General features: G+C 43.8%; 3 protein-coding genes across 3 annotated transcripts; all 3 read left to right on the top strand.

Annotated features, from left to right (window-relative positions):
* Positions 1–3,226: 3,226 nt before the first annotated feature.
* Positions 3,227–5,320, top strand: ALT_3260 (flavin monoamine oxidase family protein; the record flags this gene model as incomplete). The annotated part of the gene is made up of 1 exon (XM_033562650.2): positions 3,227–5,320. The coding sequence occupies one exon, from the start codon at positions 3,227–3,229 to the stop codon at positions 5,318–5,320; it is 2,094 nt and encodes a 697-aa protein (XP_033418541.2).
* An 8,669-nt stretch (positions 5,321–13,989) lies between these two features.
* Positions 13,990–15,195, top strand: ALT_3259 (uncharacterized protein; the record flags this gene model as incomplete). The annotated part of the gene is made up of 1 exon (XM_033562649.2): positions 13,990–15,195. The coding sequence occupies one exon, from the start codon at positions 13,990–13,992 to the stop codon at positions 15,193–15,195; it is 1,206 nt and encodes a 401-aa protein (XP_033418540.2).
* Positions 15,196–15,825: 630 nt separating this feature from the next.
* On the top strand, positions 15,826–17,436 carry ALT_3258 (CRAL-TRIO domain-containing protein; the record flags this gene model as incomplete). The annotated part of the gene is made up of 4 exons (XM_033562648.2): positions 15,826–16,611; positions 16,661–16,702; positions 16,754–16,853; positions 16,907–17,436. 4 exons carry the CDS (start codon positions 15,826–15,828, stop codon positions 17,434–17,436), a joined length of 1,458 nt encoding a protein of 485 aa, XP_033418539.2.
* Positions 17,437–17,531: the final 95 nt, after the last annotated feature.

Raw genomic sequence — 17,531 nt, 5'->3', positions numbered from 1 at the left:
TGATCGAAGTGTCAGCCGGGGAAGCTCACAAGGAGTCTGAATAGATTTTGCCGGCAAGGACGGAGAGGAAGCGCCCCAATCTTTTGGGCATCACTTTGAAAATGGTATAATATTGGAGTCGGCGAGTGATAGACAAGACATATAAAGGTGATAATGAAATTGAGCTGCCAACTGATGATTGCTGCAGAAAGATGTGGCACCAAGCCTTTCTTTGTATGGCACAGAGAGCGACCAGTCCGCAAATTTCCTTATACTGAAGACATGTTTTCTACGCAATCATTGTGATAAGGCTACTGATCACATACTGGACATTATATGAGGCGTCATGATGAAGTAGACAGATGACTAAATGAATGAACAGCCCTTGCTTTTGATGATAGTCAGTGTTGAAGATAGAATTCTTCTTTGGTATATTTACACGTACTGTGGAGTAACTCTCTGGCTGGTCTCCGCACTAAGCCAGTGACAAGCTCGTTAATCTTGACATTGCGGTACACACAAAGTCCCTGCATATGATAAGTGATAATGGATATGTGGATCTCACCAGGCTCCAACGGACGGGCATTAGAAATGTCAATATAATAAATGCCATCAGACTTCAGACTGGTAGTAGTGTTACTAGTGTATAGATGGGCACCTAATTGCAAAATCAATCTGCACATTCTATGCAAAGTAAAATATTAGATTTTGTAAGAAAAGATAGAGTTGTAGTAGATTTTAGATCATAGATAATAGTAATTAGGATTGTAGTGGTAAGATATAATCTCTGCGCTACTTTTCATCCTAAGCTTAGGGGGCACGGTGTTGCATTCAGTCTGAGTTCGGGCGAGTTCAAAACCAGTTGGAACTGAACCGCTGCGATTTTGAGTCCAAATCTTAGAAATCAGAACCAAACCTGATCTGTTCTGATTTGGTTTGAGTTTCACTGTAAAATCCGCCACTAGGCCTAGCTAGGCCCCTACTAACTAACCATAGTTAAATTCAGTTTGATTTTAGGCGAGTTAAACTGCTATCATTCAGTGAATTTTTGCTGTTCTGAAATTTCAAATGATCATTAACTGCCATACTATCTACCATACTATTACTATACTTATAGAAGTTTAATATTTTTATATGAAATATATAGTATTTATCATCATAATAATCTATATCTAAAATATCGATTCGATATCTATAGGGCTGAATGGGTGGTGGTTAAAATCATCCTTAGATCATAGTGATTGTCGAAGGTTGATTAGAGTTGCATTTGGTGCGAGTTCGGGCGAGTCCAACCTTAGTTAGAACCGAACCGCTGTGATTTTGAGTCAAAATTTTAGAAATTGAATCTAAATCGAACCTGATCTGGGTTGGTTGTAGTTTCACTGTAAAAAACCACAGCTAGGCCTAGCTAGGCATAGCTAGGCCTATACTAACTAACCATGGTTAGATTTGGTTTGGTTTTGAGTTGGACAAACCATTATTTTTAACTGTTTTGACCCTTACCATTCCCCCTAGGGGCCCCCTTTAGGGACCTCTCTAGGGCCATGCTTATATAAAATTATTATTTTTATATGAAATATATAGTAATTATAGTCATTCTAATATATATTAGAGATATCAATTTGATATCTATAGGGGTGAATGGGTGGTGGTTAAAAATTATTTAAAAGGATGGTGGTTGTCGGACCTTAGTGCCCTTATATATATATCTCTATACTACTTTTATACTAACCTATGATAGAAATGATTATTCCCTTATATCTCAGTAACCCCTAGGTATTTTTAAATGATATTTATATCACTATATAGCCCTTGATTTAGACTATCTAGTGATATTAATATCATTTAGGAATATTTAGATTTCAATGATTTCTAGGTAAAACGGTGCGGGTTGGTTAAACCTAACTTGAAAAACTGTAAAAACTGAAAACTGTGGTTTTTACCTAACCTGGTTCAGGTCTGGGGTAGCCTAACCGAACCTGAAGTGGTTTCCTAGGCTTACCCCCGAACCCACACCGCTGCGAGTTTGGTGAGGGTTGGTTAGTCAAATCCGATAAAACCTCAAAAATCAAAACCGACGGTTTTAACTGAACTCGAATCAGTTTCACCCTACCTAAACCGAAACTGAAGTGATTCCCTAGGCTAGGAACCGAACCCTCACTGCTGCGAGTTCGGTGAGGGTCGGATTCGATTTTAGCGGTTCGGTTATGCAACTCTAGGGGCACCCTTACTCCCAGATATAAGACTTTTTAAGCTTATATAATACGCAATGTAGAATTCATATAATAAGGTATTATTTTATGAAATATAATATATCGAAATCCTAGTAATGTGGCTAGAATACTAGAAAAATAGGTAGTAATCTGAACAGAGGCTACTTTTAGGGCTATGAAAGTACTGTTGTGAACTTGTGGTCCTGTGGACGGTAGAACAAACAGTGCAGACATGCTTACTCATCGCGACTGCCTCTGTCTAATGTTATTATGACCTATGACCTATGACCCTCCTTCTCATCTGCATTCTGTATCTAGCAATCCATTATTGAAGCATCGAGAATATGAGCAATTCATCAGGTTGCATCAAGCGAAATAGCAGTACGCAGCCAACGCCAATAGTGAAGAGGGTTTAGACCTACTTGATCACGTGAAAGCTGTAGATATATCCGATAATCCGACAGTTGCTGAGTACGGAGTATTCCGCAACTCAGCGATTAGCTGACTAAGCCAGTTGCGGTCACATGACCGGCATGACATCTATTATCTACGGGTTTAACCCGCCTGGATAGGAGGGTGGGTTGAATAGGTCATGGATCTATCTATAATTCGCATGGGTTGGATCAAAAATACCATGGATCAACTCATATCCTATTCACGACCAGAGTAAGTACATACGTTTGCCCCGAATGTTATGTGTTGCCTTTACTTATTAGTTTGGCCTTGTACCTATCATGCCGATTGCCCTCAATTGAGAACCCTGGCAGAGCTTGAGTGGGTTCCAACATTGTTCGTCTTTCTGCAAGAAAGTGACCATGAGGACCATGGCAGCTGCATTTGCAGATCAGCTACCTTGTTGGATGTTTGCAGAGGTAAAGTCATTCCGATCGTCGCGAGACTTTTCCTGCAGGCTCGAAAGGTCCCCACGCGCGGCAGGGATTTGGAAGCTTGTGCTCCTATAGATTGTCGACAGAAAGAATAAAACCCGGTCGGACCCTCGCTTGCTTTTGTGACCGGTAGACTCAAAGCGAAACATGGCAGTCAAGGCAGTTGCGAGTGCGGCATTGCTGTTGGCCCCAGTAAACTGCGTGCTTACCAGGCCTCAGGGTACGAACATCGTTCGAGTTTCAACGTCCGATGTTGTTCAGCCTGGTGGGCTGGCTAATGTCTACCTCGATTGGCGAGAAGCTTACCCTGGTATCATCGAGGCTGTTTACGCGTCCTGTCTGAGGCCTGATATGTCTTCGAAACAGATCATTTGTCGCTTTACTGGCGAAGGCCATCCCCCTCAGCGACTGGCCTGGGCAGTCTCTGACGATACCCCAACGGACAACTGCATCTACGTCCATGGCATCCAGTCAGATAGGTCAGAACCAAGACTCCTGGGGAAGAGTGAGCCCGTCCGACTGGGTCGAATGGCGAAGAGAAGATCTGTCGCCAGTACAAACATTCCCCTCCTCAAAGACTTCGACGCACTCGGGGCCTGGTTCGACGGAGTTGCCTCCATCAAACAGAAGACTGAAACGCACGGTGGCGTCGCTTCCGGCCACTCGTCCAAGGACAGCAAGATCGCCATCGTGGGCGCTGGTATCTCCGGCCTTGCCACAGGCCTAATGCTCGACAGCGTTGGCGTCCACAACTGGGAAATCATCGAAGCCAGCGATCGCGTCGGAGGGCGGTTCCGAACGCGGTATGTTGCTGGGACGCAAGAGTGGGCGGAGATGGGGCCGATGCGGTTGCCCTATTCTGTCACGTACAAGGACAGTAATGAGACTCTGCGGTATACGGATCACGAGATGACGTTCCAGCTCGCGGGTATCCTAAACGAGATGAATAGCAATGACCCTCAGTGGAAGATCGACTTTATTCCGTGGATCCAGCATCACCCGAATGAGCTTATTGCGCAGGGGACTCGTCGACATCCTGATGGTCGCATTCCCACTCGTGCTGAGATCGAGGCGGATCCAAGCCTAAAGGAAGCGCCTGATATGTCCAGTGCTGAGTACCCCAGCACGAAGAACAGAATGGACCGTATTCTGAAGAACGAGAGCACCCTCAAATCACTCCAACGAGACGTCTGGCGCGCGCACAAACTCGTCATGGAGGAAGGGTTAGACGAATGGAGCGAGCAAGCCATGATGCGCCACGTCTTCAAAGCCAGCCTGAACGTCACCGACGAGATCTGGACAAGCTCTGACTACGACATCTTCTGGGACGAGCTCCACCACAACTCCAACCTCGGTCTTGACGGCAGCAGCAGCGCCCTCGGCGAAACAACCTGGCTCTGCATCGACGGCGGCTTCAATCGCCTCTCTGATGCCTTTCTCCCCCACCTTGGCAATCGCCTTACTCTCAACCGCAAGATCCGAAAATTAGAACCCGTCCCCGGCCCCAACGGGACAACCCGCACCCGCCTCTCCTGGTATCCCAATATCACCAACCGCACCTACGAGTTTGAAGACTACGACTACACCATCATGGCGGTCCCGTTCACAATGACGCGCTTCATGGACCTTCCTAGCTTCTCCTCCGTCCTCTCCCGCGCAATCAGCGAAGCCGGCCTCCGCTTCAAATCTGCCTGCAAAGTCGCTCTCCTCTTCCGGGAACGCTTCTGGGAAAGGGGGCCCCGACCTATCTTTGGAGGGTACTCGAAACCACCTAGCAAGCCCGTCGGAGCCCTGTACTACCCGGTGTATGGCCACAACGAGTCGCGCCCGGGGCTCATAATGCACTACCGCGGCGGCGACTGGAGTGACCGGTTCGTGAGCTTTTCAGACGAAGAACACGTGCAGACTGTCCTCGACTCAATCGTCTCAATCCATGGCGAGCAAGCGCGTGAGCTCTACACAGGCGACTATGAGCGGCTGTGCTGGTTGCAAGACGAGCACACGGCGACGGCGTGGTGTCGCCCAGACGTCGAGCAGCATAAGCTGTATATCCCGGCATATCATGTCACCGAGCACAATACGATCTTTATTGGCGAGCATACGGCACCGACGCATGCTTGGGTGAGCTCGTCGTTGCAGTCGGCTGCTAGGGGGACTGTGCAGTTGTTGTTGGAGTTGGGGCTTGTGGATGAGGCGAAGAAGGTTAATGAGAAGTGGATGGGGAGGTGGATTCGTGTGTAGATGGCCTTCTGGTTGTACGTACACTATGGATCGATATGGTAGAGTTACCAGGAAATATATAGCGAAGTTGGCCTCTGATGTCGATAACGGCTAAATCCCGTTTTTGCAAATTTCTCTACGGTCTGCTATTTCTTCAGACCAACCCCACGACGCCGATAACGGCAGTGCTCAACTCCGACTTGGAAAGTCGTGATATGGCGTGTGGAGCGCCACGGGGAGCTGGATGGCGTTCCCTTCCACAACGTCCTCTTACTAAATTGCCACTTCATAGATGATTGTTATCTAGCGGCATGCTGTTCAGCAAGATCTTCGATTATCACCAAGAGAAAGATTGATAAGATCTTAATCTCCATAGAATTTAACACCTTAATGAGCTCCTTAACTACTACATAATAGTATCAAAAATTCCCCTTCGTCACCTTAAAAAGAGATTCCTTATTTCTAACCCATATCTACCCAACCCCCTAACCATCCTTTAATGTCCAATGGAAAGTACTCTGTAATGGAAAGTATAGTTGCTGAGGTTGTCCATCAATCAATCAATCAATCAATCAATCAAGATTCTATTAACCTGATGTAGCCTATCTATTGAGGTGATTAGCTATGCAGGCGCTTCACTAATGAAGTAGGAATCTAGTATCTGAATGCCTATCCATAAAACCCATAAATGCAGAGAAGATATAAGAAATTAGCGTGTAGCTATATTAAAAGCAGAGTATATAACTAAAGCAGCCTGCCAGCGGGCTGTATGCCTACCCTACGCCATCTTAGGGTATTAAATACCTATCCTACCTTATTCTATATAGTTATTCCTTTTCCTGCATTCCCACACCTAGGAGGACCCCTCTAGGCAGCTATTTAGTCTATCTAATCATTATCTTCTATATCTATTCCAGAGCCTTGCAGGAGGCTTCTATATTCCTAGTCCTGCTCTAACAGCTCCCCTAGTTCTATATAGCAGAACTAGCTGAGCAGGCCTATTTAATGCATGAATTCAGCAATGTAGCGGATCGCCTGTGGGTTAGATATAAGTATATTATAGTCTAATAGTTTCCCCTAGATGCCCTCTACATTATATAGCTTAGCAATCATCTTCCTGCAGGTGTCTATATATAATGAGCATTACAGGAGAACATGCTTAGGGGTCTAGGACCCCTCTCTGCAGCTATACTAGTCTAAGTCACAGGCGTTGATCTTAAAAAGGAAGTATTATAGACCAATCCACATAGTCTACATCTAGATAATGATTAATGTGTGCAGCTTTAGCAGACCTTTATATAAGCCTAGATTCTTCTTATAAGGGGCCTTAGCCAGCTACTATATTAGCTTAGCCCCTTTCTCTATCTCCCACTGTTTCTTCCAGTGTTGCTAGATTTATTAATAAATAGCCTGCTTAGCTACTATAGTAAGCCAGATAATTAGTTATTCCAGCCCTATTAAGCTTATTTTAACTTCCCCTTATGCAGCAGCCTCCTTTGCTACCTTATCTATAGCCTTATTTCCTGCCACACCCACATAGGCAGGGATCTAGTGTATCTTTATATTATCTAGAAGTAGCCTGTGTGCCCTAAGGGCCCTTACTTCCTTATATATATTATCTAAAATATATTGGCTAGAGGGGTAGCGCAGGTTCTACACTACCTAGATAGCAGCCTAGCTATTAGTAAAGATGATAAGTAAGTGCAGCCTTAATACTCTAGTAGCAGCAGTATATAGTACTATATAGATTCTATCTAGTTCAGCAGCATAGATAGTTGAGTCTATCTCTATTCCTAGATGGTTCTAGCAGATCTGTTAGTTATAGGGGTAGATAGCTAAGGCACCTATGTAGCCCTAGTAGCCACTGCTATTAGTGTAGATAACTAAGTACTAGTCATTAACCTCTTTACATATCTTATTATAGGTTATTAGTGCAGCTTTATAGTCTGTGATTATATAATGGAGGGGTGGCTCCTATAGGGGGAGTATATATACTTTCTATATTTCCTATTCTTTAGGGTATCTTAGGGTAGGGGCTATCAGGCTGCCCCTCTTCCTAAGTACCTCTAGCAGAGTAAGGCTACTCTGCTATATCTCTCTAGTTAGTTATAGCTTCCCTGTAAGTCCTTACAGGCATGTAAAATATGGCCCTATTTAGATTTAAATAGCAGTTTCCTTAATAATTTGTTGCATCTGCAGGCAGATTAGTAATAGATGTAATTCTATATTAAGTATAGCTACAGTGGTTCCCTAGAAGGCACTATTAATTAGTATAGTAGCATGCTTCTAGATCTTAGTAAATTTATTAATAATCTTAATCTATTCCCCTGCTAGGATCAGCCTGCTAGCAGGGCTAAACTATACTATAACTCTATATAGTAGCTATAGGATGACTATACTATAATAGATTACATGCATAGCCTCTAGTAAAGCACCCTAGGTTAATCTAGTAATACTTTATAGCGCCTCCAGGCTGCTATTTACGCGGTTAATTACCTTAGTGCAGTGGGTATTAAAGGAAAGGGTTTTATTAAGCTAGATACCAAGGTATCTGGCTGATTTAGTAGGTTAAATAGTGGTTTCCCCATAGCAGATAGGTATTTAATTATAGCCTTTATATTTACCTAGTTCCTAGATGTTGATAGGGCCCCTTAGGGTTAGTTAATAAGGGGTATTAGGTTCCTTTAGATTAGTAAAATAGATTAGTTTAAATTTATTAGGGGTAAATCTAGCAGCATACCTACCAGCCTAGTAATCTGCCTTCTCTAGGCACTTCTCTAGGACTATAACATTCTATATATAGGTCTGGCTAATAGCAAGCATGCAGGAGTCATCTATCTAGCTAATAGATATTATCTTTACACTGCTGACCTGATTAAACAGTGTTTAGATTAATAGGGTGTTAAAGATTAAGAAGAGGATTAGTAAAAGGGGACTGCCCTGCAGGATCCCTGTTAGGGTTATAAACTATTTACTTAGGAACCCTAGTAGCTACAGGTAGGTATAGTAGTTTAATAGGAAGGATTATAGCTAGTTAGTGATCCTGCCTAGCTGTATAGTTTAGGTGTTATATAGTAGATGCTGGATAGAGATATTATTAAAGGTACTAGAGATATCTAGTAGTAGTATACTAACTTTCTAGCCATATCCCTACGTGCAGTAGATTATGTTAATAATTAGTTAGATAGTATGGTTGACAGAGATGCCTTTCTAGCTGCTAAGGTGGCCTGTTAGGAGTAAGCTATATTCCTCTAGTGCCTAGGAGATGTAGGTTATGATTATTAACTTTAGAACCTTACCTAGGGTATTAAGCAGGGTAATAGGGTGATATAACTTTAGAAGGCAGAAGTCTCAGGGGGCAGCTTTGCAAAGGATAACTATTATTAATATCTAGAAGTATTATAGGTTATATCTAATATAGATACAGGTATTAAAAAGGGTCTTAAGCACCTGGATAAAGGCTGGGATAGTAGTTAAGGTATATTAGACCTTATTAGGGATGGTATTAGGCCTAGGTGCTTTATCAGGAGGCACTTATCTAATAGTATTAGTAATCTTATGTTTATTAATCTCTGGGAAGGGAATATCTTGTGTAGGGTTATATATATAGTTCTCTATATTAGAGAGATCAGCAGCCAGGGGTAGCAGGAAGAAGGCCTCTTAGAGTAGGTTAACTTTCTATTCTACTATTTCTGCTATTTAGTCTCCTAGGCAGAGTATAGGGATGACTCCTGCCTAGCCTCTATAGTTGTAGGCCTATTTAGCAATACACCATATACCACAGGGGCCCTAGTTAACTATCTACTAGATGCATCTATGGTGGCCCTACTGTAGGGATTAGGAGATGACCTTCCCCTTATAGTTACAGGCTTTTATATAGGTGATCTAGTCATCATTAGTATATATATTAGTATATATTCACTAGTAGAGGTAGGTTTATTTAACTATTTCAGTGCATTTAGGCATCTAGTTAGGGTTAGCCTATTTAGAAGGGCATGCCCATGGTGTAGATTAGGCAATAGCTTACTAAATAATTTTAAAAAGGTAGTTAGTGGCATCCTTAATCTAACTAGTGGTTTCAAGGTCTCTGCGCTATCTATAGGGATTAATATTTATAGTGATAAATTCACAGAGCTTCTTTATATCTAAAGCCTTCTAATTATAGTGCTTTGGGGCCTGTAGTAGTAGTATTAAGATATTAAGAAGTAGGTAAATTAGCAGGTAGTTAGAGTTAGTATAGATGTTAGGGGCTACCTCACAGGCTATAAGATAGGCTATTAGATCTATAGATCTGAATATTAGGTTAATAGTTAATTAGTAGCCTTACTTATCTCTAGTAATAACACCTAGCTCTATCCAGAGGTCTAGGAGCTAGGTATTAGTTAGTTCTAGGAGCCTGTTAGATCTAGGGTTTGTATAGTAGATATAATCACCCCCCTAGGCTAGGTGATGGAGGTTGAAATCTCCTAGGAGCAGGTAGCCACTGTCCTATTAGTCCAGGACCTACTCTAGGAGGTTAAGGGTATTAGTTTAGGCACTAGTTTAGGCATTAGTATCTAGGCGCGGGTTATATATATTATATAGTCAGAGTATCCCTATATTATGGTATAGCTTAAGTTCCTAGCAGTCTTATAAATAGGCTATATACTTCTACTTATTAGGGTCTATCTTGCAGGAGATATAGAGGTAGATCTAGGTATAACTACTAGTTTCTACTTCCTCAGGATAAAGTAACTAGTGAATTATCTTAGTAGGGTAGTAGGTGGTATCTTAGAATAGATTATCCTATGGCTCTTAGATAGTAATAATATCAGCCTTTAGGACCTCTAGATTATGTAAAAACTAAGCTATTACCACATTCTTAGAGTGGTGTATATTATATTATAGTATTTAGAATATTCTATCTATAGAAAGCGCAGTATAGGGTATTCTATATATTCTTTTAATAGCTGCTAGTGAACTGGGGCATCTCCACAGAGAAGTTAACCTAGGGGTCTTTCTCTAGTTATATAGCCTTCTCAAACAATATAGGGGTATCCACCCCCTACTTCTATTTCTTCTTTACAGCCTAGGTGCTGGAGTTAGTGTTAGTATTAGTATCCCTATCTTATAAGACTAAGCTAGGCTGCTAGTCACTCTTAGGGGTATTAGGGAGCTTAGTATAGCTATTCTTATTATTAGTAGTAGTATTATTATCCTAGTATATACTAAGGTAGGACCTGTGTATGGTGGCAGTCTACTAATTTTATGGTTACTTCAGAGGGTAATTATTATCTTCACTAGTTAGGTTCAGAGGGTTAATATTATTCAGATAGTTAATGATTTAGGTAGAGTAGTAGGAGGCAGTAGTAGAGCTAGTTTAATTAGTCTAATTAGTTAAGGCCTTCCTCTGGGATGAGGATAAGGCTTTAGGGGATGGTGCTAAGGGGGTAAATAAGATATTATTAATATTCTAGTCTAAAAGTAATATTAGGGATGATGTTAAGGTAGGTACCTAACCACAGGGTAGCTACTTATAAGATAGCTCTGATCTTACCTTCTTAGACCCCTTAGATGGTCTAGCAGCCTTTTTTACTATGGTAGATCCTCTAGAAGAGCCCTTAGTACCCTTAGACCCCTCTATTCCCTCAGGTCCCTCTATATACATTAGGGAGCCCTCCGCCAGGGTATCTAGGGTAGATATTAGGACAGAGGTACTTAGTATAGTAGTAGAGTCTAAGCTACTACTCTTAGAGTCTCTTTAGAAGTCTTATAGGTAGGGAGGGATGTAGTAGTATTACTAGTAGTAGTAAGATACTACCTACACCTTATCTACCTCCTCTGTATACTTCTTACACCCTTTTAACTAGGTAGTGTATATATCCCTGTAGTTAGTGTACTTTTATAGCTCCTAGCCAGCAGCAGCCTGCTGCAGCAGGTAGTTATAGGTCTTATAGCTGCCTGCACAGAGGCCACAAATAGTTTTATTAGAATAGATATTTCCTATATAGCCATATTACTAATAGTTAAAATACTAGCAGATACAAGCAGACTAGTTATATAAGACTATAGTTAAAATAGCAGAATCCCAGATAGTTCCCTTATTAATAGCTTTGTTAGCGGCCTGGGGGGTAGAGAACTTAATTACTAGGGCAGAAGATTTCTTATTAGCAGGTCAGTTCATGAGCTAGGTAATATAGATGATTTTCATTAAGTCACCCTATATAAAGTAGTTTATAGTAAGCAGCTAGTTAGCCACTTACTTAACTTCCCTAGGGTCTATTAGATTACTAATTAATTTAACCTAGATGTTATAAACCACTATACCCCAGGTTAGTAGGTAAATAATAGCTCCCTAGTAGAATAACTTAGCCTATCTAGGGTAGCAGCATATAATCTTAGCCTGCTAGGCAGTCTATAGGCTAAGGCTTAAGTTACCTAACTTAAGCTAGCAGGTAGCTATAAACTTAATAGATATAAGTATAGCTACTATAGCCTCTTTTAAAGCCTTTATATATGCCTTCTCAGCCCTATTCTTTATTTCTACTGCCTTTAGGTGCTAGAAGGTGCTCACTACTCTAGCATCTAGTAGTTTAATAATGACCTTATAGTCCTTGCTTAGCTCTAAGGGGGTGGCCCTAGGGCTACTTAAGCTATAGGAGGAGACTATATAGCTAGGGGGCAGTGCTCCTACAGCAGCAGCTATATATATCTAAACCTTAGTAGAAAGGGGAATGAATTAAGTAGTCAAGATATACTAGGTAGAGGTAGTGTTCTTCTTAATATTAAGAGTAATCTTATAGAGGTCAGTAACCACCTTCCTCTAGTCATTACCTAGGGGGTTTTTGAGGACCTCCTTAATAATAATATATATATTAGTGATTAGCTTAATAAGAGGCTTTAGGATTCCTTAATTATAAGCCTTTAGATAGTTTAAATAGATACTTATATCATAATGAAGGTCTAAGACATAGTTATATAGAGTTTTCTATGGCCCATGTTTGCTGCCTTAGGAAGCTATTAGGGACAGCTACCCAGGCTTTAACAACACCATAGCAATCAAGGCCTTATAAAATTAGGCTCATTTAAGAGCAGCTGACATTACAAGAAATTAGGCAAATTTTGGGGTCAAACAACATTGATTTGGGCGAGAAATTTCAAAAATTAGTTCTGTGTTGAAGTTGTTGTTTTTTTTGAGGTTGTCCATCTTACTAGATTTAGACATTAGCTTAAAAGCTCAACAATGTCTCAAGATGTCCTAGATAACGTGAGACCTTGGGGACATATCCAAGACCTTGGCGCGCTGTAACCCACTTATTTAGACGCAGCCCCTCCATAAGAGGTTTCAAAAGATACCAAATCTAGGCAAAAAGCAGATGCTCTTTGATATGAGAATGCTCCGCCTCGCGTCCTTGATGGTGATAGCTACCTTGCTACCCTTGTCCCTAGCTATCTATACAGATAATGGCAGACTAGCTATTATAGATGGCATCAATTACTACGTCGACGGGCTTCCTGTATCGAGGCCTTCTACGCTACTGCCGCTGAATTCAACATGGACCAACGCGAACTGCGAGCTTAACCCGCTGACTGTCGTTCGGTCGAGGAAGGTGAATTTCACCTGGCAGGACATGCATGAGACCGTCTCAAGGTTCACCACGGAAGATGAATGTCTTTCAATTCGGATGCTTAGAAGGTAATCGTCTCACTCGCCTTGACTGAACTAGTTTGTTCTCATGACGATATAGCTATTTATCTATACCACACTGCAGACAACCAAGGATATGTCGAAAACTAAATAAACCTGTCTGCCTATGGTAATATTAACCAGATTATCTTCGCATCGCCAGGGTATCATTCTCGAGGTCCTATAGCCGAGGCAAGCTTGGACGGTGATGTTCCCGAGGGCCCATACTTTCTTGCAGTGGGGACAGGGGTTCTCTACTAGGCTTTTCGGCTATACTCTGACTACTAGCTCGCGTTTACAGAGGCCACTGTTAGTGACGGTGATGGTGGGTTTAGGCCCTTACCTGCTGTAACAGAGGTATTCAACTCCACTGCTAGGAACGCTTGAAAATTGACCAAGAAAAACCAAACAGGGAGCTATGACAAAGGCAGTAGCCGTACCATTGTCTAAATTGGGCGATAAACTGGCAGCCCCACCTGGACATGGTCAGTCGTATTAAGGATAGATGTCCCATCTGAGCATATTTGATCGCAATTGAGTTTTTTAAATTCGAAGCTAAGTGCCAACAGAGGCAATTGTAAGTGATGCCAGCCGGTGACATCATCATCGGGATCAAAAGTAGACTAAAGTTTAAGCATAATCATAGCAAACAGCGAGGATAATATGATTACTCGGCATTAGATATGTAGCAAGGAGGGACTAGACTAAAATAGAACACCGACATCATCCGATTCCAGTTCCTGTCGATCATTCTGGTTATGGTAACATGTCCTGCTCACCATGTATGGAGTCTTGGCGTGGCTGCCGGAAACAGGGAAAGTACGGAGTAATCATGACGCAATGGATATGGACATTCCCTGCCCCATAAGATATGATAATGTCACTCACTCTACGACATCGTCATTGCATCCAACTTATAAATACCATTGACAACTTCAGACCTTGCCAATTTCTTAATTAAGTTTACGTACTCCTCCTACTTCGCAATTAAACTCATCTCCCACATAAACTCTCTCAATACAACATGTTGACCCGAGGTTCCCGATTCGCAACAGGCTACGCCAGACAGCAGCTCTGGGGCCAAACAAGGTCATCCCTTCGCAATCAACGTGCTCGCTACGCTACCTCAACTCAGTCCGCCGGGAATGGCACCAACGCTGCCTTGGTTGGTGGCCTGGCTGGTGGAGCGGTGACCTTCCTCGCAGGCTACACCTGGTACCACTTCTCCGGGGCCAAGAAGCTGGTTCAGACCGCAAACCAAACACAAAAGTACTACAACGAAGCAAAGAAGACCGTTGCTCAAAAGACTCCGGATCCCGATGAGGCCTTTGGCTGGCTGAGAGACACTGCGAAAAACTACGCATCATGGATCCCCGGCGCCAAGCCCTACGTCGACCAGGCATTTGACGACCTCGAGGAGATCAAGCGCAAGCACGGCAAGGAATTCAATGAGATTGTCAGTGATGCGTACAAAGACTTGCGTGAGGCCACAAAGAAAGGCGGTCTGGATGTGAACACTGCTGTTAAGATCCGGGACATTCTACAAAAGCACTTCAATTGTCTGTATGAACTCGCCGGCGAGTCTGCAGGCGACATCCTTGACAACCATCCTGAGATAAAGGAAAAGGTCGGTGGCAGCTTGGATCAGCTCAAGGAGATGGGCAATGCCTATGGCCCCCAGGCGAAAGAGGAGGTAGACAGAACATGGCAGCAAGTGAAGGACATCGTCTCGAGCGGTGTTACTGCGGAGACCGTCCAGAAAATTCAGAAGCTGGCCCAGGAGAAGAGGGAGAAGCTGCAGAAGTTGGGTGATGAGGCATGGCAGCGAGGCATGGAAGAGGTTAAGCCATACCTTGATCGGAACCCCAAGGTCAAGGAACTTGTTGAGAAAAACAGCGATGCCTTGAGAAAGGGCAACTTTGGAGAACTCTGGAGTCTGATCAAGGAAAGCTCATCTTCAGGCAACCTAGGAAACCTAGAGGGATATATCAACAAGACCGTCGATCAAGCCAAGAAGAGTGGTTTCAACATTGACAGTCTGGCCGACAAGTTCCCAGGTGGTTCAAACATTCTCTCCCAGCTGCAGTCACTCCAGAATGTTGCTGAAAAGAAGGGTCCCGAGGCGGAGAAGATCCTCAAGGATACCCTCAATGACATCCAGGGTGTCTTATCGGAGAGAACCAAGCAGGCCGAGAGCCTTGCTGAAGAGGCCAAGAAAGAGAGCAAGTGATTGGAGTGATACGGACTACTTCCTCAATCTTTTCTTGTACATATATGCATGAGTCTGCTTTCTCACCTTTTTTCATCTCCAAGGGATTCGGAGATCTGTATTTTAGCAATGAGTATTAGACGGAATTGACGACCGACATCAGGATAACTATACTCTTGTCTTAGTAAACTTAAATTACAGCAAACACTGTAGAGAGCATTATATGACCTTGAAATGTTCATCTTACCTCTCTACGTTGGAGTACCTTGATCTAACAGGTACAGAAAATCTGTGACTGCCATATGACATCATACTGGGAACTTTGCCTTTAGCCAATCAGAGGCGCAAATCTCTTGCCGGCTCCGCAGTCACCGCAGGGAATTACCGATGCCGGACATGATTGGCCATCTCCTTTCGGTTCGTCAGCGGCCCGTCCGATCCAAGAACCAAGGCCAATCACGCGCCCCAGGGTCGAAGCCGCCGAACCGAGGAGGGAATGTTGTTGTGCGGGGAAGCAGGGTGCACCGCCTCCTGGCACCTGATGGCGCTTGTGCAGCAGCGTACACCGATTAATGAGACTGCGCAACCTTCTGCGTATCCCTTGGCGGGGTCGATACCCGATTTATGTAACAGTGATTGTTCTACCCTCAAATGGTTCCAGACCCAAGCAATATCCCTCTGGGGTTTCTGGGAAATCTGTCGAGGGAACAGGAGCGATGCTTGCAGCAGCTGTGGTCCTTGGTTCTCTACCTTGAAGATGCCGCCTCTTTCAAAGAGCTCGAGCAGCTCTTCCGGGTCAACAGTGCCGAACGGAATAAGACAACTTCAATATCGTCATTTGCGCGCCGAAACTCGCTGCTCGCTCGGACGGATTCCATCCTGTTGCGGAGGAGCAGCACAGCGTCCTTCCCGGCACCTTCCAACCCGCTAGTCCAGAGTCTTCGCAGTATCGGAATGACCGCGTCTGAGACCCGCTCTGTCGCAAAGTCCTTGACCTATCTGAGCCCAGACGATGTCCGGTGGGGCATACTTACGGCGAGCAAACATGAATATCCGGATCGATGGATGCTCCGATACCTGCGTTTTTGCAAGTGGAATGTCAGCAAGGCTTTTATTCTGATTTTGAACGCTTTGCAGTGGCGAATAAAGGATATGCATGTGGATGACCGTCTGTTGCCAGAGGGTGAGCTTTGTGCGATTCACCAGTCACAGGCACCTTTGAATACTGCCGAAGCGCAACTATCCCGTGGCTTTCTCAGTCAGCTGCGGATGGGGAAATGCTATGTCCATGGGGTCGATCGACTAAGCCGGCCTTTGTGTGTGATACGTGTGCGATTGCATCGACCCGAGGATCAGTCGGAAGAGGTGATGAACCGATACATCACGCATATCATGGAGTCGGTCCGGCTTCTCATTGCGCCTCCCGTGGAGACAGCCGTATGTACTACTCACATAGTTGGATTCATGTACTGACATACCCCTGTAGACTGTCATTTTTGACATGACTGGCTTTTCTCTTGCAAATATGGTGGGTTTGCCGTCATGTCGCCGAGACTAGCTACTGATGATCCATATACAGGACTACGCCCTTGTAAAGTTTATCATCAGATGTTTTGAATTATATTATCCCGAGTCGTTGGGTGTGTTGCTCATCCACAATGCTCCCCGTATTTTTGCAGGTGCTTGGCCCATTCCTGTCTTTTACTGCTCACCACTAACTGAGCCTGCACAGGAATATGGAAGATTATCAAAGGCTGGATTGACCCAGACATGGTGACAAAAATCCACTTCACCAAGTCGCTGGAGGATCTCGCACAGTTCATCCATCCCAGTCAGATTGTGAGCGAACTCGGAGGTGGTGAGGACTGGGAGTATGAATATACCGAGCCTGAAATGGACGAGAACGACTTAATGGAGGATGACGAAGCGCGGGACGCGTTACTGGCCGAGCGACAACGTATCAGCGAGGCATTCCTTTCCCTTACGTCCCAGTGGATCGAGGCGACAAGACACGACTGCCCTGAAGAGGTTGCAATGTTCCAGTCGCGCCGTTTGAAAATGATGGAGCAACTTCGCGTTAATTACTGGAAATTGGATCCTTTTGTCCGAGCCCGTAACTTCCTTGATCGAACAGGCGTCATCCAGGAAGGAGGGAGGATCAAGCACTATCCAGAGACTAAACCTGAGGTCCAGATCGAGACGGCCAAGGTGCTGGAGGTGGCCCATGTTGATCGGGCGCGGGTGAAGCTCATTAATGTCTAATATTTTACCGGCCGTTGCTCGGTGTCTGATCAGGTCCATTGATGGTATGGGGTGATCGCTTGATGGATGATGGCATGACGATGATACCCTGGACA

Source organism: Aspergillus lentulus, assembly GCF_001445615.1.
Source record: "Aspergillus lentulus DNA, contig: Alt05, strain: IFM 54703, whole genome shotgun sequence".
NCBI lineage: Eukaryota > Fungi > Ascomycota > Eurotiomycetes > Eurotiales > Aspergillaceae > Aspergillus > Aspergillus lentulus.
This window is presented reverse-complemented; position numbering and strand designations above follow the sequence as displayed.